Source organism: Bison bison, unplaced genomic scaffold (genome assembly GCF_000754665.1).
Source record: "Bison bison bison isolate TAMUID 2011002044 unplaced genomic scaffold, Bison_UMD1.0 scf7180017864519, whole genome shotgun sequence".
Classification (NCBI taxonomy): domain Eukaryota; kingdom Metazoa; phylum Chordata; class Mammalia; order Artiodactyla; family Bovidae; genus Bison; species Bison bison.
The window spans coordinates 3,930,429-3,957,105 of NW_011495072.1; the positions used below are offsets into that span (position 1 = coordinate 3,930,429).

Here is a 26,677-nt window from a genome sequence, read left to right on the forward strand (position 1 = left end):
AACTTTCCTTCCAAGGAGTAAGCGTCTTTTAATTTCATGGCTGCAGTCACCATCTGCAGTGATTTTGGAGCCCCAAGTCTGACACTGTTTCCCCCATCTATTTGCCATGAAGTGATGGGACCAGATGCCATGATCTTCGTTTTCTGAATGTTGAGTTTTAAGCCAACTTTGTCACTCTCCACTTTCACTTTCATCAAGAGGCTTTTGAGTTCCTCTTAGTCCCTTAGGCATGCATAACTTGCCCCATTATCACCATCACTCATCAGAGTGGTAAATTTTTAAACCAGGAATATGTTAACATACCATAATCATCCAAAGTCCATAGTTTATCTCAGGGTTCACTACTGGTGTTATACACTTTGTGGGTTTGGACCAATGCATGATGATATGTGTCCATCACTGTAGTATCATACAGAGTATTTTCACTGCCCTAAAAACATTAGTGCTCTGCCATTCATATCCCTGCCCTCCATTGTCAGTGATCTTCATGGAGACGGATCTGTCTCCATGGTTTTGCTTTTTGCAGAATGTCATTTACTTGGAATCATACAATGTGTAGCATTTTCTGATTGGCTTCTTTCATTTACTAATACGTATTTTCAAGTTCCTCCATATCTTCATGGCTTGATTGCCCATTTCTTTTTACTGTTGAACGATACTTGGTTGTCTGGATGTACACAGTTTATCCTTTCACCTACTGAAGGACATTTCCTTTACTTCCAAGTTCCAGCAGATATGAAGAGAACTGCTCTAAATATCCATGTGTAGGTTTTTGTGTAGATAGAAGCTTTCAGTTTCGTTGTGTAAATGCCAAGGGGCACAAGTGCTGAATTGTATGGTAAGAATATGGTTGGTCTTACAAGATACCACGAAACTGTCTTCCAAAACGTCAGTACCATTTTGCATTTCTACCAACAGTGAATGAGTGTTCCTCTTGCTGCACGTCGTCGCCAGCATTTGGTGTTGTCAGTGTTCTGAATTTTGGCCATTCTGATAGGTGTGTAGTAGTATCTCGTTTGTTGTTTTAATTCGAATTTCCTTGATGATGTATGGTGTGGAACATCCTTTCATATGCTCACTTTCAATCTGTATATCTTTTTTGGTGGGGTGTCTGTTAAAGATCTTTGGCCCATTTTTTAATCAGGTTTTTTTTCTTATTGTTTTAAGATTTGGTTTTACATTTTGCATAACAGTTCTTTATCAAATATGTCTTTTACAAATACTTTCTCCCAGTCTGTGACTTGTCTTTTAATTCTCTTGATATTGGTTTTCACAGAGGAGAAATTTTAAATGTTAATGAAAGCCAACTCATCAATTATTTCTTTCATGGATTATGCCTTTGGTGTTGTGGCTAAAAAGACATTACCATATCAGAGGTTATCTGGACCTTCTCCTGTGTTATCGTCTAGGGGTTTTATAGTTTTGCATCTTACACTTAGGTCCCTAATCTGTTTTGAGTTAATTTTTGTGAAGTGTGTAAGGTCTGTGTCTAGATTCTTTTTTTTTTTTTGCATGTATCTAGTTGTTTGAACACTATTTTTTGAAGAAGCTATCTTTATTCCATTGTTTTGCCTTTGCCTTCTGTCAGAGATCAGTTGACTAAATTTATGATGCTAATGTAAGTTATTATTATGCTTTTAACTTTAAATTCTCATTTGTTAATTATTGGTTTATGGAAAAGCAGTTGACTTCTATGTTAACCTACTGTATCCCGCAATCTTGCTATAATCACTTATTAGTTCAGTATTTTGGCAATAAAATTCTTTTTATACAGGCAGTCATGTCACCTGCAAGCAAAGAGTTTTGTCTTCCTCCCCACTATGTATACCTTTTAAGAGTATACCAATATGTATACTCTTTTTTCTTGCCTTATTCTAAAGGAGTGGCAAGAAGGGACATATTTGCATTGTTCTTGATCTTAGTGGAAAAGTTTTGAGCTTCTCACTGGTCAGTGTGATGTTAGCTAAAGGTTTTTTGTAGGTAGTCTTTGTCAAGTTGAGAAAGTCTCTATTCCTAGTTTACTGCGAGTTTATAGTGAATGAGTGTTGAATTTTATCAAATGCTTTTTCTGCATCTGTTGATATGACCATGTGGTTTTTCCTTTTTAAAGTTTGATGTGATATATAACATTAGTTGATTTTCCAATATTGAATAAGTATACCTGGGATGAATCTCACTGGTTCTAGTATATAAGTCTTTTTATACTTTTTGGATTTGATTTGCTAATATTTTCTTGGGAATTTTTGCACCTGTGTTCTTGAGAAATATTGGTCTGTAGTTTTCTTTTCTTATAATGCTGTTGTTGATTTTGGTATCAGGGTAATGCTGGCCTGATATTAATAGAATGAGTTAGGAAGAGGTATTCCCTTTGTTTCTGCCCCAAAAAGAGATTGTGGAGAATTGGTATAATTTCTTCCTTAAACGTTGGGTAGAATTCACCAGTGACCCCATTTGGGCCTGGTGCTTTCTGTTTTGACAGGTTTTTAATTATTGATGTAATGTCTTTAATAGGTGTAGTGAAAGTGAAAGTTGCTCAGTCACGTCTGACTCTTTGCGACCCAATAGACTGCAGCCTGCCAGGCTCCTCTGTCAATAGAACTCTCCAGGCCAGAATACTGGAGTGGGTAGCCTTTCCCTTCTCCAGGGGATCTTCCGAACCCAAGGATCAAACCCAGGTCTCCCTCATTGCAGGTGAGGGTGCTGAGCCAGCTTTACCAGCTGAGCCACCAGGGAAGCCCATACTATTAAGCCTATCCTTAATAGGTATAGACCTATTCAGATCGTCTTTGCTTCTTATGTGAGTTTTGCAGATTGTTTATTTCAAGGAGTTGGTCTGTTTCACCTAGGTTATCAAATTTGTGGTCACAGAGTTGTTCATGCTGCTGTTGCTAAGTCACTTCAGACGTGTCCGACTCTTTGCGACCCTGTGGACCGTAGCCCACCGGGCTCAGCTGTCCATGGGATTCTCCAGGCGAGAATACTGGAGTGGATTGCCATGCCCTCCTCTAGGGGATCTTCCCAGTCCAGGGGCTGAACCTGCATCACTTATGTCCCCTACGTTGGCAGCTAGGTTCTTTTACCACTAGCACCACCTTGGAAGCACAGAGTTGTTCATAGGTTTCCTTTACTATTCTTTAATTTCCATGGGATCTTACAATTCCCTCTCTTTCATTTTGGATACTAATAACTTATATTATTTTTCTTTGTTAACCTAGCTAGAGGGTTATTGATTTTATTGATTTTTTAAAAACACCAGCCTTTGGTTTCATTGACTTTCTCTATTGATTTTCTGTTTTTAATTTCATTGATTTCTGCCCTAATTCTTTTTTTTTTTCCTGCTTTAATGTATTCTGCTTACTTTGGATTTACTTTACTCTTCCTTTCCTAGTTTCCTAAGGTGGAAACACTGATTTAAAGTTTTTCTTCTTTTCTAAATTTAATGCTATAAATTTTCCTCTAAGCACTGCTTTCCCTGAATATCATAGCTTTTGATAAGTTGTATTTTTAGTTATAAAATTTATTTCTCTTGAGATTTGTGTGTGTGTGTGTGTGTTATTTAAAAGTGTGTTGTTTAATCTCCACATATTTTGCTATTTTCCAGTTATCTGTCATTGATTTCTAGGTTAATTCCATTTTGGTTTGCCAACAGATATTATATCATTCTATTTTTAAAAATTTGTTAAGGGTGGACTTCCCTGGTGGTCCAGTGGTTAAGAATCTGCCTTACAATGCAGGGAACATGGGTTCGATCCCTGGTTAGGGAACTAAGATCTCGCATGCCTCGGAACAACTAAGCCCTTGCACCACAACTAGAGAGCCTACATGCCACAACTCCTGAGCCCAGGCCCCACAACTACAGAGTCTGTGTGCTGCAGTGAAAGATCCCACGTGCCATGGCTAAGACCCAGCGCAGCCAAATCAATAAATAAACAAATGAAAAGAAGTTATTAAACCTTTTTTGTTAAGGGGTGCTTTATGGCCCAGAATGTGGTCTGTGTTGGTGAATGTTCTATGGGAGCACGAGAAGAGTGTGTATTCCGCTGTTGTTGGATGAAGTCTGTAGATGTCTATTGTGTCCAGTTGATTGAAGATATTGTTGAGTTCAGCTTTGTTCCTTATGGATTTTCTGCTTGCTGATTCTGCCCATTTCTGAGAGAAGGGTGTTGAAGTCATCACCTATGATAGCGGATTTGTCTATTTCTCCTTACAGTTGTCTCACTTTTTGCCTTCGGTAGTTTGAGGCTGTGTTGTTACATGCATACACAGTAAGAACTGTTATATCTTCTTGGAGAATTAACTCTTTTAATCACTATGTAATGTCCTTCTTTGTTCCTGATAATTTTCCTTCCTTTGAAGTCTGTCTAAAATTAATATAGCCACTCCAGCTCTTTTGATTAGTATTAACGTGGTGTATTTTTCTCCACTCGTTGACTTCTCTTATTTTTGTTTGCACGGGGTTTCACTGCTGAGTGCAGCCTTTAGCTGGTTGCGGTGAGTGGGGCTTCTCATCACAGTGGTTTTTCTTGTGCAGAGCACAGGCTTTTGGTGCCGATTTAGCAGTGGTGCACAGGCTAGGCTGCCCTGAGGCATGGACCAGGGATTGGACCTGAGTCCCTGCATTGGCAGGTGGATTCTTATCCACTGAACCACCAGGGAAGTCCCACCCATTTCTTTTTAATCTTTGTGTCTTTATGCTTAAAGTGGTTTCTTGTAGGCAAGATATTGTTGGGTCATGTTTTTAATCCACTCTGACAATCTCCGTGTTTTAATTGGTACATTTAGATTGTTGACCTTTAAAGCGATTATTGATATAGTTGAATTAATATCTACCATTTTCATTAATATTTTTTGTTGCCCTTGTTTTTTATTCCTATTTTTATTTCCCACTCTACTGTCTTTTGTGTGTGTCTAGTCCTTTTTATACAGTTATATATAATACTTGGATTGTTTTAATTTAAAAAGTGATACTTGCTTATTGCAAAATAATTCAGAGAGTACAGAAATGTCTAAAGAAAAAATATTACTTAAAAAAAAAGGTGATCCCAGCCCGGAGGAACCTTCTGTTGTGGGCTGAGGGAAGATGAAAGGTGCAGTGGAGTTAGGGGATGCCTTGGCCAGGGTTGGGGACCTGGGTCTTTTTGAAGGTAGCAGCGTTTAGGAAGGGCTTCCCAGGTGGTGCTAGTGGTAAAGAACCTGCCTAGCAATGCAGGGGACATAAGAGACGCGGGTTCGATCCCTGGGTTGGGAAGATCCCCTGGAGGAGGGCATGGCAACCCACTCTAGTATTCTTGCCTAGAGAATCTCATGGACAGAGGAGGCGGGTGGGCTACAGACCATAGGGTTGCAAAGAGTCGAACGTGATTGAAGTGACTTAGCACAGCACAGCTTTAGGAAAATGAGATCTGGATAGTAGGGGCAGTGCCCGGAGAGGGAAATGGGGAAGGTGGGGCGTATGGAAGGGGAATTAGACTGCTGAGAAGAAAAAGTTCATTTCTATTTCTATGCTAAGGTCCACTTCCTAAGAACAGCATTATTTTCAGTGTTCAAAGGCCCTTTGTGCGGTGGGAAGGAAATTAAGGAGATATTTAATAAGCAGGTGCAGCTGAATGTGTGTGGTTAAAGTACAGTCTACTATCTGTTTATTTATTTGTCAGGACTGTTTATAACCAGCTTCCGACAGGAGACAAGTAAAGTTGTTTTGACCCTGGTGCCCTGGCCTATTCAGGCCACTTAACACTGTTTACCTTTCTGGGGAATAATGTGTATGATCCCCTGATGTAGTGCTTCTGAAGGCCTGTAACTAGAGTGCATGCTGGGTGTCACCGCAGCCAGTGTCTGATGGGCCTCAGCTGCTTTCTATTGCCCAATTGCCCATTCACTGGAGGAGAATAAGACTTTCTTGACCCAGATCAGTGAAGGCAGGAGTTCAAAGCTATTGAGAGCCTTAAATCAGCATCTGGTCTTTCGTTTGAGCCCCTGGCTGACACTCTATCGATAGAGACATCTGGACACTGCTCTGTGTTGAGTTGAAAAAAAAAAAAAAACCCTAGTGCCCAGGTTTCTGCACACCAGATCAGTTACATGGGCTGGGGTCCAGGCCCTGTTATTTTTTAAAGCTCTCTGGGTGATTCCAGTGCAAGTCTAAGGTTAAGTCCTGCCTTAAAGAAAGATGCCGGCTTGTCCTGACCTGCCTCCAGTCCTCTTTGTAGCAGGTGGGGACCGGTTGTGGCTATTTTGTCATAGAACACTAAAATGCAGGGAGACCAAAATCTTATGAATGGAGTTAGATGGTTTTCAAAGTTCTCCATTTCCGGAGGACTTCAAACATTTGGCTCAAGTGTCGCTATGTATATATAGTGCTTACTCGCTCCGTCGTGTCCAACTTTTTGCGACCCCATGGAGCCCGCCAGGCTCCTCTGTCCCTGGGGATTCTCCAGGCAAGAATACTGGAGTGGGTTGCCATGCCCTCCTCCTGGGGATCTTCCCAACCAGGTCTCAAACCCAGGTCTCCTGCATCACAGGTGGATTCTTTACCATCTGAGTCACCAGGGAAGCCCATATATATATATATATAGTTTGTTTTTTTGCATTGTCAGAGAAAGAGTACGCATAGTAAAAATGCAACACACTACATTTTAACATACTGAAAATAACTAATGAGCTGTTTGCCAACGATCTTGAATATAGTTGTAAATGCTGTCAACCAGAGTATATCAAGTGAATCCACATACCACTTTGATTTGATTTGCCACCCTCTTACCCCCTTTTTCACTTTCCTTACTTCTGTTGCTTCAGCCAAGATGGGATTCCATGTAAGATTTTGTTTGGGAGAAAAGATTCTGCATAAATAAAAGTTTATAAGCCACAGACCTTTCCTTGTAAGGTCTGTTTTAGATTAGATCAGTTTGCTTTAAGGCCCAAGCATCCCCCAGGCTGGGCTTAGAGATACTTCCCACTAGGATTTGAGCCATCCCAGCTGTTCCCCAGCTGGATCCACTTCAGATACGTTTACACTGGACAGCCGTGATTGCCTTTCAGAGGGGGCGTGGGGGAAGTTTTCATGAAAATGGGAATGGGCTGCAGCTGTGGGTGGAAGTGGGTGGCCCAGAGATGGTGTCATTGTCAAGAGGCCATTGGCCTGACCTTGAGGGATCACTGGCCAAAATCCTGTTCCCTGTGGGTCCAGAGCCATAGACTGTTCCAGCCAGGAGAGGCCCGTGTTAGCAGCTCTTCCTTTGTTGTTCTTCAGTTGCTGTGTCCTGTCTGACTCTTTGCAGCTCCATGGACTGCAGCATACCCGGCTTTCCTGTCCATCACCAACTCCCGGAGCTTGCTCAAACTCATGTCCATTGAGTTGGTGATGCCATTCAACTATCTCATCCTCTGTCATCCCCTTCTTCTCCTGCTTTCAATCTTTCCCAGCATCAGGGTCTTTTCTGATAAGTCGGCTCTGCATATCAAGTGGCCATAGTATTGGAGTTTCAGCTTCAGCATCAATCCTTCCAATGAATATTCAGGGTTGATTTCCTTTAGGATAGACTGGTTTGATCAAGCAGCTCTTCTTTAAGGACTAATTATAGGCTAGGCCCTATGCTAGGGGTGTTACAGATCTTGTCTTATTCAGTCTTTTTGATAACTCTGTGAGGCACACATGATTATCCCCATTTTATGGATGAGGAAACAGGCTTCACGAGGTTAAGTCACTTATCCAAGGTCACAGGTAATAAGTGACAAAGCTAGTCACACATGCTAGTCCCCTCCAAAGCCTTCCTAGAAATCATCTTATGGATGAAGAGATCAAGGTCCAGAAAGGAAAAGCCGCTTGTCCAAGATGGCACCACCAGCTCCAGTTCCTGGCAGAGCTGCAACTAGCCCTTACCTGCCACAGGGTCATGTGCCCTGCCGCCTTCTCAGTGGTTCAGGCAGAGTCAGTTGTGCTGGCATGGAATGAGAAAGCAAACTTACTATCTTTCTTGTCCCCAAGTCTGTGAGGGGAGACCATGTTAAGAGCATAGAGAAGGCAGGCAGAGGCCACTTGGAGAAGCAGATCCCAGCCAGGAGGCGGGGCAGCCGGTGGTGAATCAGAGCCCAGTTTCCAGGGCAGCCTTGAAACGTCTTTGACTTGGGGCGGCACTGACAGTTGCCCCCATCGGTGGTGTGTGGGCATCTGGGCAGCAGGGTTCTGCGTCAGCCCTTCCCATTCCTGTTCATGTGAATAGCAGCCTTTAGGAGCTCAGCTCCACCTCCATGTGTGGAGGGAAGAGGGTGTATGAAATGTGTCCATGATGGCCTACCTTTGCAAATAAGGGTGCGGAACCAAAGAAAGGACCCAGGACTCCCTCCTTCCAGCTCTCTAATCAAGAAAGGAGCATTTAATTTCAGCCAGACTGCAAGGTGGTTGCTTTTGTTCTCCTCGGAATTTGTGCCAAGGATGCAACTTTCCCTGCTCATTTTATTAAAAACTTTATAAACAGCACTAATAAATAGATATAAAACTGCCGCCTAAATGACAGAGAGACTAAATGAAATTCCCAAGGGTCAGCCATTGAATAAATAACAGGACCATGTCCTTGCACGATCACATTCTCATATATGCAAATTCGGGACAGTGCCTTACCACGGGATGTTTTAATTAATATTTATAAATCACAGAGCGCCTTGGAAAGGGCCGCTAAGTTGTTTATATTATTATCATGTCACTTGAATCACAAGCCCTTTGTAGACTGCTGCCTGCTTTGCATTTTAGTCTGAGACGTGAGAGAGCCCGTCGTGTGTGTCTCCCCCACAGGTGTCGTGTCAGCGCAGCGGCAAGTCAGCATCCAGGAGGGACCCTTGTACCGCACGGAGGGCTCTCACATCACCATCTGGTGCAATGTCAGTGGCTTCCAGGGGCCCTCTGAGCAGAATTTCCAGTGGTCTGTTTACATGCCCAAGGCCCCAGAACGCGAGATCCAGATCATCAGCACCATGGACGACACCTTCTCTTATGCCATCTACACGCAGCGTGTCCGCAGCGGGCAGATCTACGTGGAGAGGGTCCAGGGGAACTTGGCCTTATTACACATCATTGATCTCCAGACGCGGGATGCCGGGGTGTACGAGTGCCACACGCCCAGCACCGACGAGCGGTACTTCGGGAGTTACAGCGCCAAGACGACCGTCGTGGGTAAGGAGATGACTACGTCCGTGTGGCTGATGTTCTGCCTGAGTGCTGTAGTGAGTTTAAACTGTGAAAATAAGTTATCCTAGACTGACTGGGTGCTTAAACAACAAGCAGTTATTTCTCACTGTCCTGGAGGCTGGAAGTCTAGATAATCAGGGTGCCAGTGTGGTCAGTTCTGAGGAGGGCCCTCATGGGGATTGCTGAGTACTAACTTTCTCTTGTCTCCTTACCTGGCAGAAGGGGAACGAGAGAGCTGTCTGGGGTCCCTTTATAAGGGCGCTAATCCCTGAATCTTTTTCCCTGGCAGTCTATGCTTTCAATGTAGGGGATTCAGGTTAGATCCTTGGTTGGGGAACTAGGGATCTAGTTGGGGAACTGCCACATGCCAGGCAGTGCGGCCAAAAAAATTTTTTTAAAGGAGCACTAATCCCATTTATGAGAACTTCATCCTGATGTCCAAATCACCTCTCAAAGGCTTCATTTCCAGATACCAACACAGTGGGGATTGGGTTTCAACACAGGAATTTGGGGGATGGGGGAGAGTGTAAACATTCAGTCCATAACACTAAGTCAGTTCTTTTATAGTACAGTTTTATTTGACTTTTGAGGGCTTCCTGGTGGCTCAGAGGTTAAAGCGTCTTCCCGCAATGTGGGAGACCTGGGTTCGATCCCTGGGTTGGGAAGATCCCCTGGAGAAGGAAATGGCACCCCACTCCAGTATTCTTGCCTGGAAAATCCCATGGATGGAGGAGCCTGGTAGGCTACAGTCCACGGGGTCGCAAAGAGTCGGACACGACGGAGCGACTTCACTTTCGCTTTCACTTTAGGGCTTCCGAGGTGGCGCTAGTGGTAAAGAATCCGCCTACCAATGCAGGAGACGCAAGAGACGTAGGTTCAATCCCTGGATTGGGAAGAGCCCCAGGAGTAGGAAATGGCAACACACTCCAGTACTCGTGCCTGGAAAATTCTATTGGCAGAGGAGCCTGGCAGGCTACAGACCACAGGGCTGCAAAGAGTCAGATACAACTGAGCACATAACATAGCATTTGACTTTAAAAGAAGAATCCAAAGCTCCCCAAATATTTTAGAGGTCACCAAGTAGCATAGGTGAAGCAAGTTTTATGTGTTCACTTGTAAATAGAATGTTGAAGCTGCAACTTAAAGAAGAAGATCTAATGCAGATGTTAAGAACTTAAGAGGAGGTTAACTGACCCTCTCTAACTGATGAAAGGGGATATAAAAATATAAGGCAAGGACATTTGTGGTTGGTAAGCTGAAGAACCGATGAGGAAGATGAAGCATGTGTCATCTGCAGGAAGAGGCCAAACCTCCAGGAAATGATGGGCCTTTAGATGGCGCCTCTGAGCCACTGGGGATGCTGCTGTGTCAGGAAGCAAGTGTGGTTGCAGGACTCTGCTCAGACCTGGAGTGGGTCTGTGTGTCCTTTGGTGTCAGAGTAAGGAATTGTGCACCAGTCTCCTTTTACCCCTGTGCTCCCCAGATGAGGGAGGGAGCTGGAGGAGGGAGGGCCGGGGAGGGAGATTTCTATGTGGTTGGCTCTGGGCCAGAGTTTCCCAATGTGAAGGGTCAGAAATATCAAGGCCATTCTGTTTTTCTGTCCAAGTCATAACTTCCAGGCTTAATTATGATAATAAAAACGAAATCAAAATTTCCACCCTTCAAAGAGAAGGGACGATGTTTAGTCTCCAGGGTAAAATGCTGACCAGGTGACCACAGAGGTAATCTTATCGCTTGCCTGACTCATCCCCATTTCATGGCTTCCTTCCAGCCCACGAGCACATGTTGACACATGAGTTATATGAAAATTAAACCTACTAAAAAATTGAGGACCCTGCTGTTTCTCTCTGCCACAACCCTTTTTTTTAAAAAAAAAAAAAAAAGAAGAAATAGCTTTTCTAGAGTACTGCACTGCTGACGTGAGTTGGGGGAACATGGGCGTGGAGTGGCTAGAAAGGAGAAAATGAGCAAGTTGTATAGAAAATGTGACATTCCAACTTCCAGGAACTCTTTTTGTTTGAAGATGAGTCAGTAGCCAAGTTAAAGTTTCTGAAAGCAATTTCACTTTGAACAACAAAGTCTTATTTCACCTGACATAAAATTTCTTTGACATGTTATTTTCAGTGAGTTCATTTATTGTATAAAATGACATGCAGTGTCTGCAAACATTATTTTATCAATTTTTTAATAGAATTTTTTAATTTAGCTGATTTACAATATTTCAGGTGTACAGCAGAGTGATTCAGTTACACACACACACACATAAATATATATGGACTTTTTCAGATTGCTTTCTGTTATAGGTTATTATAAGATATTGAATATAGTTCCCTGTGCTACACAGTAAGCCCTTGTTGTTTTCTGTTTTATTTATAGTGGTGTGTCTTTGTTAATCCCAAATTCCCAATTTATCCCTCTGCTCCCAACCCACTTTTTATCCGAGTGTTATTGAAATACCAGACAGGAAGCGTTAAGTGCCAAACAGTTGCAGTCCAAATCCAGACAGAAGTGTTGTTCTGTTTCTGTGCTGCCCGGGGTCCTCCGTGGCCCCACAGAACTGTGGAAGCCCGGGTGGGTTGGCACTCAGCCCCTCGAGCGTAAGATCTGTGGCCTAATGACCGTACTTGGGGCGGTTCGTGTGTTGCAGTGATCCCGGACACCCTGCAGGCCACCGCTGTGCCCCAGACTTTGCACAAAGTGGAGCAGGACCGCCTGGAGCTCACATGTGACACATCCACGGAGACGCTGCAGCACAGCCACCTGTCGGTGGCCTGGCTCCGGCAGCGGGGCGGCGAGAAGCCGGTGGAGGTCATCGCCCTGAGCCGGAACTTTGTGCTGCAGTCGAGCAGCGACTATGTGCAGAGGCAGAGCCTGGGGGAGGTGCGCCTGGACAAGCTGGGGAGCACCACCTTCCGCCTCACCATCTTCCACCTGCAGCCCTTCGACCAGGGCGAGTTCTACTGCGAGGCCACTGAGTGGATCCAGGACCCGGACGGCTCGTGGTACCCCATGACCCGGAAGCGTTCTGAGGGGACCGTGGTCAACGTCCAGCCCACCGGTGAGTCTGTCTGGCCGGAGGTGGTGCAGACTCCTTTGACGACTCTGCAAGGACTCTGGGTCCCTAGGGGCCAGGTATCCCAAGCCCTGATCCTCTCTCACTGTGCTCTCCCAGCCCCTGAGTCCAGCTGGGCTCCAGATTAGAGCTGACAGCTGTTGGTGGCTGCTTCAGCTGGGCTGGGGGTAGGCGTACTGTGGGCACTCAGTCCACTGGTTTTGGTTGGAGGGTATGGTTGTGCTGGCATGGAGGTACAGGAAGTGCCCAAGGGTCCTTGCATCACCGCTCACCTCTTATGAGGGGCTGCCTTGTTCTGATGATCAGAGGTGTGGTTTGTGGGAGATGAGCTGGACTGCCTGAAGTACAAGCTGTGGGGGGGACTTCTCTTCAGGACTTGTCTCTTGACTCTCCTGCCCCATTTGCTCCAGTTAAATGGTAGTGGTCTTGGTCTCTGCATAGCTCTCTTGCCCCACTTGTTCTGTCATTCTGGGGCTGTGCTTCTGACTTACCTAATAGCACAGATACCCAGGCTTGGGCAGTACAGATTCCTGAGTCAGGCTTCCGGGGTGGGACCTGGGAAGCTGAGTTTTCAGTACACTTCCACTGTAGACAGTCTATGCTTTGTCAAGCACAGCTCTAGAGCCAACAGGGCAGAAGCGATTCTCTGGGTACCTAATGGATGTTAGAACTTTACAAGGAGGGTTAGGCTCCTGGACTGGGAGCACTTTATCTGTTCTGTAGGATCCAGAGTATTTAGCGGCTTCTGAAACTTCTGGTACTAAGAAATCCACAGAAGGCGCTTTATTTCATATTTATCCCTTCCCTTCCTGGCTGGTTTTAAGAGCAGCTTCAAAAGTCTGGGCCACATTTTGAGTCTTAATGCTTTTAAATTAGGTTGCATCAGTTAATCTTCTTTTATTTTAATCTTGCCAATTTGGAATGAGGATTTTTTTTTTTTGAATTTGCCCCAGCAAATGTATCCAGACTAAGCAAAGGGAAAACTAGGTGGAAAAAAAACAAAAAGTCGATGACTTCACTCCGTGTCCCAGTGATGTTCTGGTTCAGTGGTTGTAGCCCCAGTGTTGCCCTTCTCTTACTTCATTTCAGTCAACATTTAGGAAGTCTCTGCAGCACTGCAGGTGTGGTGATAGGCCTCGGGGACTCGGAGATGAAGAACACTTGGTCCCTGCCTTAGGGAACTGCAGATATGAAAGCCAGGGGCTGAGTGGAGGGCAGTGAGTGTGAGTGGGTGGGGTGCCCTGGGGACACAGTGAATATCATTCTTCTGACAACAGTGTTTTTCCTGGATGGGGTCGTTAAAGCAGAGTCAGGAAAACCAACCCATTTGGTGACTTTGAGTTGAGGCTTGAAGCTTGAACATGCATCAGGAGGAGAAGCATAAAGGTACAGAATTATTTGTCATGTTTGGCACGCACAGAGGAATCAAGGGTAGGCAGATGTTGAGTTCCAGATATGAGTGGTGAGAGATAAGAGGTAGGAGATAGGAAAGATGGCCTGAAGCCCCATCTGCTGTAATGTGAGCTTGGCTTTGACTCTCTGGTCCAAGCATCTCTCAAGCTGTTCTCCTTGGACTCCTAAGAGCCCCATAGAGGTGCCTGAGCAGTCGCTTTGTGGGTGGACGTGTGTGTGTGTTGGTGTGCATGGGTAGACGCCATGGTGGGGGGTGCTGAAGGAAGGCATGTGAGGCCTACAGTGTCCCCTCCTTGCCTCAACCAAACGTTTTCTATATCGGGCAATAAAAGACGTATGCGGAAAGGAAGACCCCCCCTCTCCTCTGCCCAAGCAAAGTCTGAAAACCACTGCTGTAGACACTTGGAGGAGGGAATAGAGATTTGTAAACACATCAGTGGCACAGTCAGACTGGGTTTTAGAAAGGAAAAACCATGGAGGCCACCTAGGGTTGAGCTGACAGGTTGGATCTGAAGTCAGGAGACCAGGGAGGGAAGGGCTGATGCGGCCACAGCTGGGTCAGTGGCACTGACCTGGCAAGTGAGCAGTGGGTGCCAGGGGCAAACAGAATGGAGAGGACTAGGGAAGGAGGAAGCCAACTATTGGGAGCCCTGAGGCTGGGGCTCAGGGTGATTCCTTGAACTGTGATAAGGAGGGATGAGGTGATGTGCCGAGTGATACTTGAAAGCCTCTGCTTCCCCTTCAGTGGCAGCACTGGTTGGCTTTCCTCTTGTTCTTGTCAGTTTTGGTCAAGGAGTCCATCCTGCAAGCAGACTCTCATGGAGATGCTCTGTGTGTGAAGCAGCCAGCATGTCATCAGACATGGAGCTCAGTTTGAGGTTGAACTTGGGACTGATGATGTCCCCAGGAGAAGCCCGTGGGGTGAAATTGGGAAAGGACCCAGGAGAACTGTGGCAGTGAGAGGTGGTCAAGGAAGCCAGTCCCAGTGACAGAGAAACAGAGTGGTCAGGCCAGTTGGCAAGAAGCAGGGCGGAAAGTGTTATGGACACAAAGTAGGAGAGCTGGTCCAGAGGCTCAAACCTAAGCCTTCTGCTGTGATGGGTTGGGGGGCGGGGGTGTCACTGGAGACATTTGCTCAGTCAGTGAAGTGTGGCAGAAGGTCAGAAGCAAAATTTCAGTGAGCTGAGGAGGGAGAGGGGATTGGAAAAAGCATACATCAGTGTATGGAGGTTTAATTGACTAGGAAAGAACAAGGGCAAATTGCTGGGCAGAAAGGAGGAATCTTATCTTAACCTGGCAATGTGAAGGCGTCACCATGCCAGGAGGGGGAATCCCATGAGATCAGAAGAATCTAAGGAAGACTGCCACAGTTGCAACCAGCCTGACTTGGAGGAAGTGGGAAGTCTGAGGTCTGGGGCACCTGTTCCTAAGACTTTGGTGGCATTTATGTGGAAGGGGTGATTTTTTTTTCTTTGTTTAAATCATTGATGTTGAGTTATAAGTTACTGCAGTGTGGTTGACCAGAAAGCCAGTGTCTGGCAGCTGACATGGGTTCAGTCCCATGTGGGTGTGTGTGTCTAGACAGAGGCTGGCAGAGTGAAACCCACATCTCTCAAGTTGGTCTTTTGGGAGCAAAGCAGAGGCAACAGGTGTCACTTTGGAAGTGAGACCCTAGAGTCATTGCGTCTAGTTCACTTTGTCAGCAAGTTTGGGTAATAAAAGGAAGAGGCTGATTCGCTGGAGAAGATAGGTATTTGGGGCAAGACACGGGCTCCGGTGGGAAGGGAGGAGATGGAGAGCCTGAGGAATGGGTGGGTACAAAACGAGAAGGGTAATGTGGAAGCAAGTGCTCTTGTGAGTCCTGTGTTTTTAGGGAAATGGGATTCTCGTCTGCTTGAATAGTGCGTGGGATAGGGGATAAGAACAAGGCAAGGTGGGATTTCCCTGGTAGTCCAGTGGTTAAGACTGTGCTTCCAACACAGGGGGCGAGAGTTTGATCCCTGGTCATGGTAACTAAGATCCCACATGCGACACAGGGTGGCCAAAAAAAAAAAAAAAGAATGAGGCAAAGGCCCTAATAATAGAGGTAAAGACGTGGGAACGCCAGTGTAAGGAAGACAGTTGAGATTGGAGCTTATGATTCTACAAGGAATTCAAACATCCCTGTGATGAGATTCTCCCTTCCATGTTCTCTTTAGAGGAACAGAGCTGGAACTGGGAGGAGAAGGACTTGGGCAGTGGTTGAAGCTACAGCCTCCCCTACCCAAGGCTCTGTGACTGTTTCCAGAAGCTTCTCCCGCCCTTCACTCCTTTGTCCCCTGCCACCGGTGCCCATGAGACGCGATCATTGTCTCATGGCGTTGACAGACACACCATTACATGGTGTGCAGGACAGTTAGTGGCAGTGAGCCCTTCTTTGATCGTTGCCCTGCCCCCTCCCCCCATTCCCGATTAAGCCTCTGGTTCTTTGAAGGGTGCTTGAGTTCATTGATTGTTTTAGAGGTCATGTGGCTGTCAGTGGAAGTAGGTACTTGCCCCCTCCATCTTTCTAGAGATTGATCCGGTGGATGATGGACTAGTGAAAAGACATTAGTTTTCACTTTTCCTATGCAATTTTGTTAGGGATTGTCTTTTTATTTGCAATATTCACATGAGAGTGGAAGACATTTTTCTCTCTCTCCATAAATAGACTGAGAAAAATAGACATTTTTTTTTCTCTCTCCAGATAGATAAATAGACTGAGAGAAAGAATATTTATTAAGATTGGGGTCAGCACCTGGGCCGCTGGGTAATTTTATCTCACAAGTCTAGCAGGGTAATGTCTATAATATCTACTGAAAATATTTGTACTCCTGATGCTTTGACGGAGTTCTGGGTATATAGATCAAGGTTGGACCTTTGTAATCTGCCGTGAAATTGAAATTAGGAGTGATATTGCTTGCTGATCTCTGGGAGTGAAATCTAAGGCATTATAAGCTGCAGACAGAGCTTCGTCACTTTGATTGGGATTAAGAAGACCCTTAAACTTTTTGGGTCTGGCTACCTTTGAGTTTCCTCTGAGATAGTCAAGAGTTTTTCTCTTAAGACAGGTGTGGCAGTGCCTTCCCAGTAGTCAGCTTGTTGAGAGGGTGGCGACGGTGGGAATTTGCTGATGCAGCTTGGAGCGCTGGGGCCCTTGGTCACCCAGAATGCATCCATCTTGTTATTTGTTTTCTCAGACAAAGAGTTCACCGTTCGGCTGGAGACGGAGAAGCGGCTGTACACGGTGGGAGAGCCGATGGAGTTCAGATGCATCCTGGAGGCGCAGAACATTCCCGACCGTTACTTCGCTGTCTCCTGGGCCTTCAACAGCTCACTCATCGCCAGCATGGGGCCGAACGCTGTGCCAGTCCTCAACAGTGAATTCACCCATCGGGAAGCCAGGGGCGAGCTCCAAGTGGCCAAGGAGAGCGACAGTGTCTTTGTGCTGAAGATCTACCACCTCCGCCAGGAGGACAGCGGAAAATACAACTGTCGTGTGACGGAGAGGGAGAAAACAGTAACCGGGGAATTCATCGACAAGGAGAGCAAGCGTCCCAAGAACATACCCATCATCGTCCTCCCCATCAGTAAGTGTAGGGAGGGGCCGCTTCCTTTCCCTCCTCCCACTGGTCTGGTCCAGGAGCTAGCATCATCTCAGGGAAGTCTGGGGAGAAGAGAAGAGCTGGGGAAGGGCAGGGCAGGTTCAAGCAGCTGGCAGAGAAAAGCCCCCTCCTTTCTCCAGCTCACCTGCCCACACTTAGCACCCTGCCCCCTCCCCCCTCTTGTAGGCAGAGCATCAGGTGTGTGTTTGCAGGCTGGCGAGGGGCCTGGCAGATCTGAATGCTGGCAGCTCTATATAAACACCAACAGTGCCAGCTCAGCTTGGAGACCAACCAGGACTCCAGCACAGCTGTTCACTCCCATGTGGGAATTAAATCCCAGAAGAAATGGGTGGGTGCCTGCTTTGAAAACTTACTTAAGAGGGTTGGTCTTTTATGGGAGGATTTTAAATCCTAAAGAGCATTATTAGGAAAGATTTGCTTTCTGGGTTTGAGGGTGTAGGGATTGGCATTTCCCTAATTGTCTCTTCCCTTCTGGAAGTGGGTTTTTAAAAGTCAGTGGATGGGACCTCTCACATCATCCTGGAGCATAGGCTTTTAAAGCTTAGCTCATTTCCAGGGTTGCTTAGGTGGGCTCCCTGCCTGCTTGTAGCTGGCATTGTCTGGGTGGGTATCAGTCAGGACTGGGGGATTAGGGGACTGCCTGTGTTTGCTTATCTTGGGTTTAATCATTCATAGTATCAGCATGTCCTTATTAATATCTCATTTCTCTCATAGTTCTATTTTTAGTAAAAGAGAAACCTTAGAATGCTCTGATTTTAAACAAGATGGTGAAGTTTTTAAACTAACCTTTAACCTTTTTCTCCACTGCTCAAACTGTTCTTTCTCTTAGGCCTGTAATGATTCCCTTTACATTTTTATTTACACTTTGACATTTTTAATACAGTTTCAAGTGTGAAGAAAAAACAGACAACAAGGGTCTTGCCGCTCTTTTTTTCTTTTCTCACCAACAGGATGGCTTTCTTTTGTGCTTATTTTTTTTAAATTGCTCTCTGACACACATCTCATTGTCTTGAAATTCTTTTCTTTCTTATTCCCCGCTGCAATGCCTAGCATGGTGCTTTGCATAGGGTAGATGCTTGCTGAATATTTGTAGAATGGAATTTGTTGAATTGGATGCCCCTTCTTTACTATTTTCCTGTCTGTCTGTGCTTGCCTTAACCACGGACTCTCTACTTTTAAATCTGCAACTAATTCCTCATTGTTCTGTAAGGATCCAGTGAAGGACAGCCACACTGTGTCCTTCCTCTGTTTTTTGTACTAAGCGATTTCCCCCATCCCCTTCCAAGAACTTGTTTGATGATCTGTGGCCTGCTATATTGCTTTTCCAGCAGATAACTGGGTAGTTAAAGTCCCCCAGCACCACCAGATCCTGCCCCAAGGCCACTTGGGTAAGTCTACCAAAGAACACAGTGAATCACATCGGTAATGGTGATAGTAAAAACTTGGATTTTAATGGCGCTTTAACTCCCAAGAGCCCAAACTGCTTCTGCGTATATCATCTCCTTCTCCACTCCCGGCCCTCCAATCCAGTAGTATTCTGTTCATCCTCTGAATGAAGAGACCAGAGCACCATACAGGGAAGTGGCTAAGCCGGTTCCGTTTAGTGGTCAAGCTTGCATCGCATTAGAAATATCTGCTTCTAACGCCAGATCCACTGCTCTGCGCTTAGCCTGTGCTCCACCATCAGTCTCCTGATTTGGAATTTCGTTGTGACCATGCACTTAGATTCTCATTAGTTCTGTCCTGGTTTTCATTTAATCCAGAGAGTTTTAAATTGCTGGCTGCCTTTTTCTCAAGCCTGGAAACGCTTGTAAATAGTCTTAATGGGCAGTTAGCTTTGTGTCTGTATTTGCTTTTGCCTGGGCTGCAGAATTTTTTTTTTTTTTTTCCTTGTAGTTTCACATCTAACTGCGTGGTTTTTTCAGGCTTGCTCAAACAGCAGATTACCAAACAGCAGCCCTCGTAACAAATGAGCCAGGGCTTATAGAAAAGCCCATTAGGGTGATAGTAGGGGGTGGGAGTGATGCCCTGTAAGTCATTCTTCTGCTTAAGGCAAGAGGAGACTTTTTTTTTTCCATTGATGCCAAAGTTGCCCTTCTTTAATTTCTCGCTTTGAATGGATAGCACTGGAAGTGAGTCATTAATGAGTCTGTAATCTAAAGAGGAATATTGTTACTATTAACAATGATGAAAAATAATTACCCGATCTGATACTCTCAGTGTCATGACCTTTAGAAGTAGGACTATTAGTACTTCCATTTTGCACATGAGAAATGAAAGCTTGTGTAGATTAAGTAAGAGCCCCAAGACTGCAGGGTTAGTGGGCAGTAGACTGGGGCCTGGAACCTGGTCTGTCTGCCTCCAAATCCTAGTTTTTAGACATGAGTGCTGTAGATGTAGCTACTCAGGAGATCTGTCATCACCATGAATCATCTTGGTGTGGCTCCTGGGAAAATTCCTATTCCCCACTCTGTCTATCTAGACCTTTTTTCACGTGAAACAAGCTTATCCAGAATGGGTGGCCGACACGTTCACCATAGCAAGAGCTCCATGCCCAGGCTCAGTGCTTATCTTTGCCTCTTTCTGCCTGTGGGTAAAATACAGGGCTAAGATAGACTCCAAATGCATGGTCGTGGATATGCTTTTCCCCTCAGTAATTGGGTATGCCCCTTGATCTGGGATTAGATTGATTGATTGATTCAAAATTGTTGATATGTTTCATGTGGATGGTGCCCAGAAAATTGGAGCTGAATCAATCTGGTACTTTCTGGTTTTTTTATACCTTGCTTTTTGAGCTCTATAGATAATTATACAAAATAATATATGCATAATCAAGATAGATTAAAATACCCAAAGTCTTTATGAAAAACAAATAGTTAATGGGAATAGTAAAATTAATTATCATGATGGCCAGTTTTTGAAAACCTATGTATTAGGTGATTTATAGACATTGGCTTACTTACTTTATAATCTTTTAAAAATTCACAGTATAAATAACACTCTCTCCACCCATCCCATTGAAGAAGGCATGTAGAGCTTAAATAATTCTATTGAAGGAGGTCAGATAGCTAAGTGAGTAGCAAAGGAATAAAGGGAGTAGAATCCTTATCCTGGAGTTTGATTGGCAGAAAGTCAAGGTCGAGAGCAGCAGAACCGCTGGGCTAGGTGGATGGCCATGGGAAGGCGAGCCACTGCCTTTGGTCTGTTCCTCTGTGTTGATGAAGCCTGAAAGGTTGCTCACCACTCACTCTGTGAAATGAGGCCATTGCTGCTGCATTATTGCCCACAACCAAGGAAGAAAGCACATGTTGTCCTCCAAATACTTCCTGTCACTTTATTTTCCTACTTCCTAATATTGCCCTGAAAGACTCAAATGACATATATGAATGTTCAGCTTTCATTTGACTGCTGTAGCCCTAAATGATGGGAAGATGAGGTGAAGTAGAATTTTCAAGCTATTTAACTCACTGAAAATCCAAGTAAAAAATTCTTAACCCTGCTGAACACATTCCAGTCATCCATCAGACTCTGAGGGGGATCGGTTCCAAGACCACCCCAAATCTGAGAATGCTCAAGTCCCTTATACAAAGTGGCTTTTTGGATTTACATATAATCCACACTCATCATCTCTAGACTACTTATACCTAATACAATGTAAATGCTATATAGAGTTGCCAATTTGCCAAAATTCAAGTTTCGTTTTTTGGAACTTTCTGGAATTTTTTTTTTTTTTTCTTTGAATCTTTTCTATCCACAGTTGGTTGAATCCATTTATGTGGAACCTATGGATATGGAGGGCTGACTGGACCTGATGAATTGTTTTATGCCCTAAGGGTAATGTTTGATGACATATTTCTTAGGTTCTGATCCAGTCTCGGGTCTTAGGCCCTCAGTGTCCCACATGTTATCTTTGCACCCAGCAAAGGCCCTCCAAGGTTATCAGATCTAAAATCCAAGGCAGCAAAGCCCAGAGCCAGCCAGGGCTCGTGGCAGCAAGCATCAGAGGGCTTGCATCCTCCCAGGTCCCCTGTACCTGAATAGAGTGACATTTGTACCCTTTCTCCTGTGATGTCTGTGGGGAGGGCACAGTGGAGCCCAGAAAGCCCCAGCGTGGCACTCTCTCCCTCTCCCCAGAGAGCAGCATCTTTGTGGATGTGGCCAGCAACGCCAGCGTCATCCTGGAGGGCGACAATCTGCACCTTACCTGCAGCATCCGGACGACGGGCCGGCCACTTAGCCGCTTCTCCGTCATCTGGCAGCTGGTGGACCGGCAGAACCGCCGTAGCAACATCGTGTGGCTGGACCGAGACGGCACTGTGCAGCCCGGCGCATCCTACTGGGAGCGCAACAGCTTTGGGGGCATCCAGATGGAGCAGGTGCAGCCCAACTCGTTCAGCCTGAGCATCTTCAACACCAGGAAGGAAGACGAGGGCCAGTACGAATGCCACGTGACCGAATGGGTGCGGGCCGTGGACAACGAGTGGCAGATCGCAGGGGAGCGCCGGGCCAGCACTCTCGTCTCCATCACCGCTCTCGGTAAGTAAGCTCTGCTGTCTTTTGGTGGGACTGTTGCGGGAGATGCTCCCGTTTTAAGACACATATGAGAAAAAGTCACTCAGTTGTGTCCGACTCTTTGCAACCCCATAGACTACAGCTTGCCAGGCTCTTCTGTCCATGGGATACTGGAATGGGTTGCCGTTTCCTTCTGCAGGGGATCTTCTCAACCCAGGGATTCAACCTGGGTTTCCTGCAGTGCAGGTGGACTGTTTATCATCTGAGCCACCAGGGAAGCACATGGAAAATGGATGGCACCTTCCAAAGGTTTTGATTGAAGAAAGCATTGACGAAGTACGGATGGGGTTCAGGGCACCGACAGTGGTTCAGCATGGTGGGCCCAGGGGACGGGTGACAGCCGGGCACTGTTACTACTCCTGGGTCTGGGTGGTAGGAATGAAGTTGTAAGGATTCTGGCCTGGGTGGTCCCAGGTAGAGGAACAAAGGCCACTGCTGAAACTGAGCTGGAAGAATGGAAGCAGGTTCTCTCCCTCCTGCACCCAGGCCCTCCTCTCCAGGGGCTCAGCCCTCCTGGCAGTTTAGAGCCTGGTAGAGAAGGGTAGGACAAAACCTTTCACCATTTATTTAGCATTTTCTACCCTTCCTGGCTGAGTGTAAATACTTAAGTTTAACTGTCTCTTAGAATCCTCACCTAGCCTACAAGTAAACACTGTCATTTTACAAGGAGACTCCTTAGAGGGGATAACTCATTTGCCCAGGGCTATAGCTTTTAAATGACAGACCCACAGTCTTGAACCCGGGAAGCCAGCAATCTGCCTTAAAATGTTTTTCAAAGCCTGTGTTTTTATCTTTTCCTCCATACAGCTCTTCCTAAAGAAAGCCATTTCCTGATTAGCATGAAATTAAGATACCTTGATACCCTGGCTAAAACCAGGGTATATTAGATTTCCTTCTCACGGGGTAGTTAAAGAGGCTTCCATCAACATTTATCTGCCTAATGGAATCTGTATATTACATTTTACAAGACCAGTCAGCTACTTTGCTGGGAAGGTACCTTGTCATGTTAAGTATTCCTGTTTGCCAAGAGACTGTGACATCAGTTGTCCTCAGCGATTTCCTATCCCACCCCTGGACCATGCTCACCTTCCTCGCTGGGAGGGCTGCTGATGTTTCTGGGCACACCCCACTGGAAGTGGCAGCCCCAAGTGGTTTTGCCCTCACCAAAGTCCTGGGTCACCACCCGCCCCAGATCAGAACTACTTTTCCTTTCCAAAGCTTAATCCCAAAGATTGACCTGCCTTCTGCACTCACCATGCAGCTCAGATTTTTGTGTCTGGAAACCTCATCTAGTGGTTGAGTTTCCTGTTCAGCTCAATCCCTGAACCTCTGCTCAGCATCCTCTGTGGACATATGGGAAAGGAACTTGTGAGGAAAGTCCTGGGTGTCCAACAGGGGGAGTCTCTCCTTCCTGTGAGGCTAGAAATGTCTGAGGGGTGGATAGAGGTAGAAGTAATTTTATAGCATCAGGTTGTCCTCTAAATTTTTTTTAAACCATATATATATATTTTTTTTATTTTTTTTTAACTTTTTGGCTTTTCTGGGTCTTTTTTGGGGCAGAGGCTTAGTTGCACCATGGCATGTGGGATCTTAGTTCCCTGACCAGGGATCAAACCCAGTCCTCTGCATTAGAAGGCTGATTCTCAACCACTGGACCACCAGGGATGTCCCTGCCCTCTGAATTTTTTTCGTATTCATCGTATGTCTGTGGTTCCCACAGCCAGGACTTACCAAGGGATTCTGACCTAACTCTGCCAAAAGATTTCATTCCTTACCTTGTCTTTTACCAATGGAGTTTAAAATACTTTCTTTTATGTCTTTTTTTTTTAAAGCGAACTATATATGTAACAATAAGTATTACAATGTATTACTATATATCTAACAAAATACAGTAATATTGTAATAGTACCTTGGAAGGTACTATTCCAAGTATTTTACATATACTAACTCATTCAGTCTTCACAAAGACCCATTTTACAGGTGGGGAAATAGAGGCAGAAGATTAAGTAACTCGTTCAACGTCATACAAGTAGAAAGTGTCGGAGTTGGGCTTCTGGCTCCAGGGTCTGTGCCTTTAACCTGACCACTGCCTTATGCGTCCCAGGAGTAAAGACACCTAATAAGGTCCCTGGAATCAGTGACATACATGTCTGTAATCTGACTGCCTTTTACTCGCAGCTTGATAGTGGGCAATTTATATACCTCCTCTGTTTCCTCCTCTGTAAGAAAGGAGTGCTAAGCACCTGTCCCGCAAGGTTGTTTTGAGGATTCAGTGACGTGAGGTGAAAGTGAAGCAGTTGGCACCATGCCTGGCACATAGATCAGTTCATTCGCTCAGTCGTGTTTGACTCTTTGCAACCCCATGAATCACAGCACACCAGGCCTCCCTGTCCATCACCAACTCCCGGAGTCTACCCAACCATGTTTGTTGAGTCAGTGATGCCATCCAGCCATCTCATCCTCTGTCATCCCCTTCTCCTCCTGCCCCCAGTCCCTTCCAGCATCAGAGTCTTTTCCAATGAGTCAACTCTTCGCATGAGGTGGCCAAAGTATTGGAGTTTCAGCTTCAACAGTGAAGCTTACAGTGTTCACCTTACAGTGAACACCCAGGACTGATCTCCTTTAGGATGGACTGGTTGGATCTCCTTGCAGTCCAAGTGACTCTCAAGAGTCTTCTCCAACACCACAGTTCAAAAGCATCAATTCTTTGGCTCTCAGCTTTCTTCACAGTCCAACTGTCACATCCATACATGACCACTGGAAAAACCATAGCCTTGACTAGACGGACCTTTGTTGGCAAAGTAACGTCTCTGCTTTTGAATGTGCTATCTAGGTTGGTCATAACTTTCCTTCCAAGGAGTAAGTGTCTTTTAATTTCATGGCTGCAGTCACCATCTGCAGTGACTCTGAAGCCCCCCAAAATAAAGTCTGACACTGTTTCCACTGTTTCCCCATCTATTTCCCATGAAGTGATGGGACCAGATGCCATGATCTTCGTTTTCTGAATGTTGAGCTTTAAGCCAACTTTTTCCCTCTCCTCCACTTTTCATCAAGAGGCTTTTTAGTTCCTCTTCACTTTCTGCCATAAGGGTGGTGTCATATGCATATGAGGTTATTGGTTCTCCTGGCAATCTTGATTCCAGCTTGTGCTTCTTCCAGCCCAGCATTTCTCATGATGTACTCTGCATATAAGTTAAATAAGCAGGGTGATAATATACAGCCTTGACATATGCCTTTTCCTATTTGGAACCAGTCTGTTGTTCCATGTCCAGTTCTAACTGTTGCTTCCTGACCTGCATACAGGTTTCTCAAGAGACAGGTCAGATGATCTGGTATTCCCATCTTTTAAGCAATTTTCCACACTTTGTTGTGATCCACACAGTCAAAGGCTTTGGCATAGTCAATAAAGCTGAAATAGATGTTTTTCTGAAACTCTCTTGCTTTTTCCATGATCCAGCGGATGTTGGCAGTTTGATCTCTGGTTCCTCTGCCTTTTCTAAAACCAGCTTGAACATCAGGCAGTTCACGGTTCGCGTACTGTTGAAGCCTGGCTTGCAGAATTTTGAGCATTACTTTACTAGCGTATGAGATTACAATTGTGCAGTAGTTTGAGCATTCTTTGGCATTGCCTTTCTTTGGGATTGGAATGAAAAGTGACCTTTTCGAGTCCTGTGGCCACTGCTGAGTTTTCCAGATTTGCTGGCATATTGAGTGCAGCACTTTCACAGCATCATCTTTCAGGATTTGGAATAGCTCAACTGGAATTCCATCACCTCCACTAGCTTTGTTTGTAGTGATGCTTTCTAAGGCCCACTTGACTTCACATTCCAGGATGTCTGGCTCTAGGTGAGTGATCATACCATCGTGATTATCTTGGTCGTGAAGATCTTCTTTGTACAGTTTTCTGTATATTCTTGCCACCTCTTCTTAATATCTTCTGCTTCTGTTTGGTCCATACCATTTCTGTCCTTTATTGAGCCCATCTTTGCATGAAATGTTCCCTTGGTATCTCTAATTTTCTTGAAGAGATCTCTATTCTTTCCCGTTCTGTTGTTTTCCTCTATTTCTTTGCACTGATCGCTGAGGAAGACTTTCTTATCTCTCCTTGCTATTCTTTGGAACTCTAGATTCAGATGGGAATATCTTTTCCTTTTCTCCTTTGCTTTTCACTTCTCTTCTTTTCACAGCTATTTGTAAGGCCTCCTCAGACAGCCATTTTGCTTTTTTGCATTTCTTTTCCATGGGGATGGTCTTAATCCCTGTCTCCTGTTAGATAGGGCACGTAGATAGTGCTCAGGAAATTCTGGCTGCTCTTAGTTTTAGGATCATAACCAACGTGTTAATGGTCCATCATACTCTCAGAGCTGACGGGACTCTAGTCACCCATCCTGAGGAGTCAGTATTTTGGGTTAGGGATGCTGGAATATGGAGAGACTCCGGCTAGCACACCTGCAGGGCCCCACTTTGCCCAAGGTCCCCCCTTCTGAAGATCAGTCCTTCCTGCTGTGGGTCTTTTGCTGTCTCTTTTCCCTGGATTCCATGAGGAGATGGAGGTCAGACTGGGGAGCCAACCCAAGCTGCCCTGCCTGGGGAGCATGGGCACCTGCTTCCCCCGCCTCCCTCTTCACAAGTGTGCTGATGGGCCGGGCATGAAGGAAGTTGGCACTGGGCTTCTTTCTCCTGTTTCAGCATGGAATCCAAGCTGTCTAGGGATGGTCCTGCCTCCATGCACTCAGTCTCTGCTGTTCAGGGGTGGCGTGGGGTGGGCATTGACGCAACAGAAATCCAACTGAA

The 26,677-nt window shown here is 45.4% G+C and overlaps 1 protein-coding gene across 2 annotated transcripts in view; it reads left to right on the top strand.

The window, feature by feature from the left end:
* Nucleotides 1-26,677, top strand: part of IGSF3 (immunoglobulin superfamily, member 3) — a 129,881-nt gene that overhangs the window by 57,128 nt on the left and 46,076 nt on the right. Inside the window, exons 2-6 of one of the 2 annotated variants that reach the window (XM_010830723.1) lie at nucleotides 8,789-9,166; nucleotides 11,829-12,239; nucleotides 16,886-17,275; nucleotides 18,640-18,699; nucleotides 21,446-21,847. In XM_010830723.1, coding sequence (XP_010829025.1) covers nucleotides 8,789-9,166; nucleotides 11,829-12,239; nucleotides 16,886-17,275; nucleotides 18,640-18,699; nucleotides 21,446-21,847 — 1,641 coding nt within the window. The remainder of the gene's footprint in view (nucleotides 1-8,788; nucleotides 9,167-11,828; nucleotides 12,240-16,885; nucleotides 17,276-18,639; nucleotides 18,700-21,445; nucleotides 21,848-26,677) is intronic. The other variant, XM_010830724.1, reaches the window with a different exon arrangement.